General features: G+C 33.6%; 2 protein-coding genes across 13 annotated transcripts in view; one reads left to right on the plus strand and one right to left on the minus strand.

The window, feature by feature from the left end:
* Positions 1–1,991, minus strand: part of LOC143239685 (pleckstrin homology domain-containing family G member 7-like) — a 406,704-nt gene that overhangs the window by 304,676 nt on the left and 100,037 nt on the right. The window lies entirely within an intron of this gene.
* Positions 1–1,991, plus strand: part of LOC143239686 (uncharacterized) — a 30,346-nt gene that overhangs the window by 19,456 nt on the left and 8,899 nt on the right. For all 12 annotated transcript variants that reach the window (XM_076481051.1, XM_076481054.1, XM_076481060.1 and 9 more), the window contains one exon: positions 951–1,140. In XM_076481051.1, coding sequence (XP_076337166.1) covers positions 985–1,140 — 156 coding nt within the window. In that variant the 5' untranslated portion in view covers positions 951–984. The remainder of the gene's footprint in view (positions 1–950; positions 1,141–1,991) is intronic.

Raw genomic sequence — 1,991 nt, forward strand, 5'->3', positions numbered from 1 at the left:
TAGTAATGTTGGAATGTTTCCGTAAGAATAATCCTCGAGCGTGTGACAGTATGAAATGAACTAGAGGCTGTGTTGTGTTTTACGCAAATAGTCATCTCATACGTATAGAACTTCAACAATGTGGAGCATCCATACTAGAAATGTATTCTTGTGAATTACTCGGCCCGAGAAAGTGTTTACAATACGTGAATAAACCATTAAAAATTACTTTGTACCCGATACTCAACACTAAGCCTTGGAAGTCCGAAATTGTCACAAAACACATTAATTAAACAAATGTAAGAAATCAGACTAATTAAATAGAAAAGTAAAAAATATATACATCGTATACTGTCCCTTTACTCATCCGAGAAATACAGATATTCAATTACAAATAATACAAATAGAATTTGTTCTGAGAACGTTCTGGAACCACGGCTTTACATAAAGGGAAGAATGTTTTCCGTTGTACGGAAACAAACGTGGGTTAGTTACTATGCTGTTAACGATACTAAAACTAAGTGACGTCATATCAAGGTCTGCTGTAAAACTTGTGAATAAGAGGAATCGATTATTGTTGAAGACCGCCAGAAGTTATCGATGCTAATTGAATTTACTTATGTTTGCTTTGAAGAGGTATAAATATTATTTCCCAAAGCGGTAACATCAACGAGCGATAAAGAATGACTTTAGACATGTCGGATACCCTGGTTTCTTTGAAAATATTTGCGTTATATGTATACATATTTCCGTTTAACATCTAAATTAGTTTTACTTGTACTGAAGTTCACAATTATTAATCAAAGTGAAACGTATAGACTGATTTCGTAGCGTACAACATTGAATAAAGTGATTTTAGTATATGTTTATTGTACATATGTTCCTTTCTTATGCACCCACTGTTTAAACAAGATATAAATGACTTTATCTGAATACATACTATGAATGAATTACTCGTTAATTTTTCACAGAAGAGCAAATGAGAAGCGCCCCTAGTGAACAAACATGACCACAAGGAATGTTACAGAGAAAGGAGCTAACTCGCAGAAAGCAGTGCTTCCTTACAGCGACAGCCAACAGCGACATCTTCCGTCTGACAGCGACAGCGGATGTGTTCTAGAAGAATATACTTGGGTTCCGCCGTGTCTGAATCCAGAACAGGCTAGTTGTTTTGTACTTTATATAAACAATGTGAATGTACATGAAGAGTATGTTATCTTGTGTAGGGAATGTTGAAGGTAGAACTAGTTTATAGTGTCACCTAAAATATTTTATACGTGATAAAACAGTAACCCTACTGTTTTAGCTGTGTAATCCTACTGTTTTATTATTATTGACAGTTATCTGATAAAACTTCTTAAAGTTCTGCCACCAATGATGGTAAAGACGAACAAACCGGATAGCATGTTTATCTTATTTATATTGTTTGTGACGTGCGAGTTAACATGTTATCCATAACTGATGACAACGACCAGTTAACTTTGTTTCATTTTCGCCGATAGAAAATCAACTAAAATTACCATATTTCTTAGTTTAACCTTTGTTAGTTATTTACGTATAGATGTTTACACACATTACAAAACGTAAAAATACTATAATTATGCTTGTACACTATTTAAAGTAAATATATGGTTGTTACATTTCTACAGAGTACGCGTCGTAAAATATACCATATATAAAAAAGATATAACGTTTATGATGAAACTTGGTAGAATGGACGGCAACTGTCTGAAGACTTTCAAAACGTCGTCCTCCACAACAGGCAGTTGTCGTCCATTCTACAAAGGTTCACCATAAATACTCTGCCTAAACAGTCTATCAGAGGTATAACGTTTATATTTTAACACGACGTAACGTGAAGACACAATAAAATAATATATTCGGAGCAAGTTAAACGTATGTACAAAAATTCTTTATATTATGGAGATCATAATTGTATCGTAAACACTAAACAATTATCTTCTTGTTGTCAAAAGGCCACTTAAAACCAATTTAATCGCTTTATAACTTGG

This window comes from Tachypleus tridentatus, chromosome 13 (genome assembly GCF_004210375.1).
Source record: "Tachypleus tridentatus isolate NWPU-2018 chromosome 13, ASM421037v1, whole genome shotgun sequence".
NCBI lineage: Eukaryota > Metazoa > Arthropoda > Merostomata > Xiphosura > Limulidae > Tachypleus > Tachypleus tridentatus.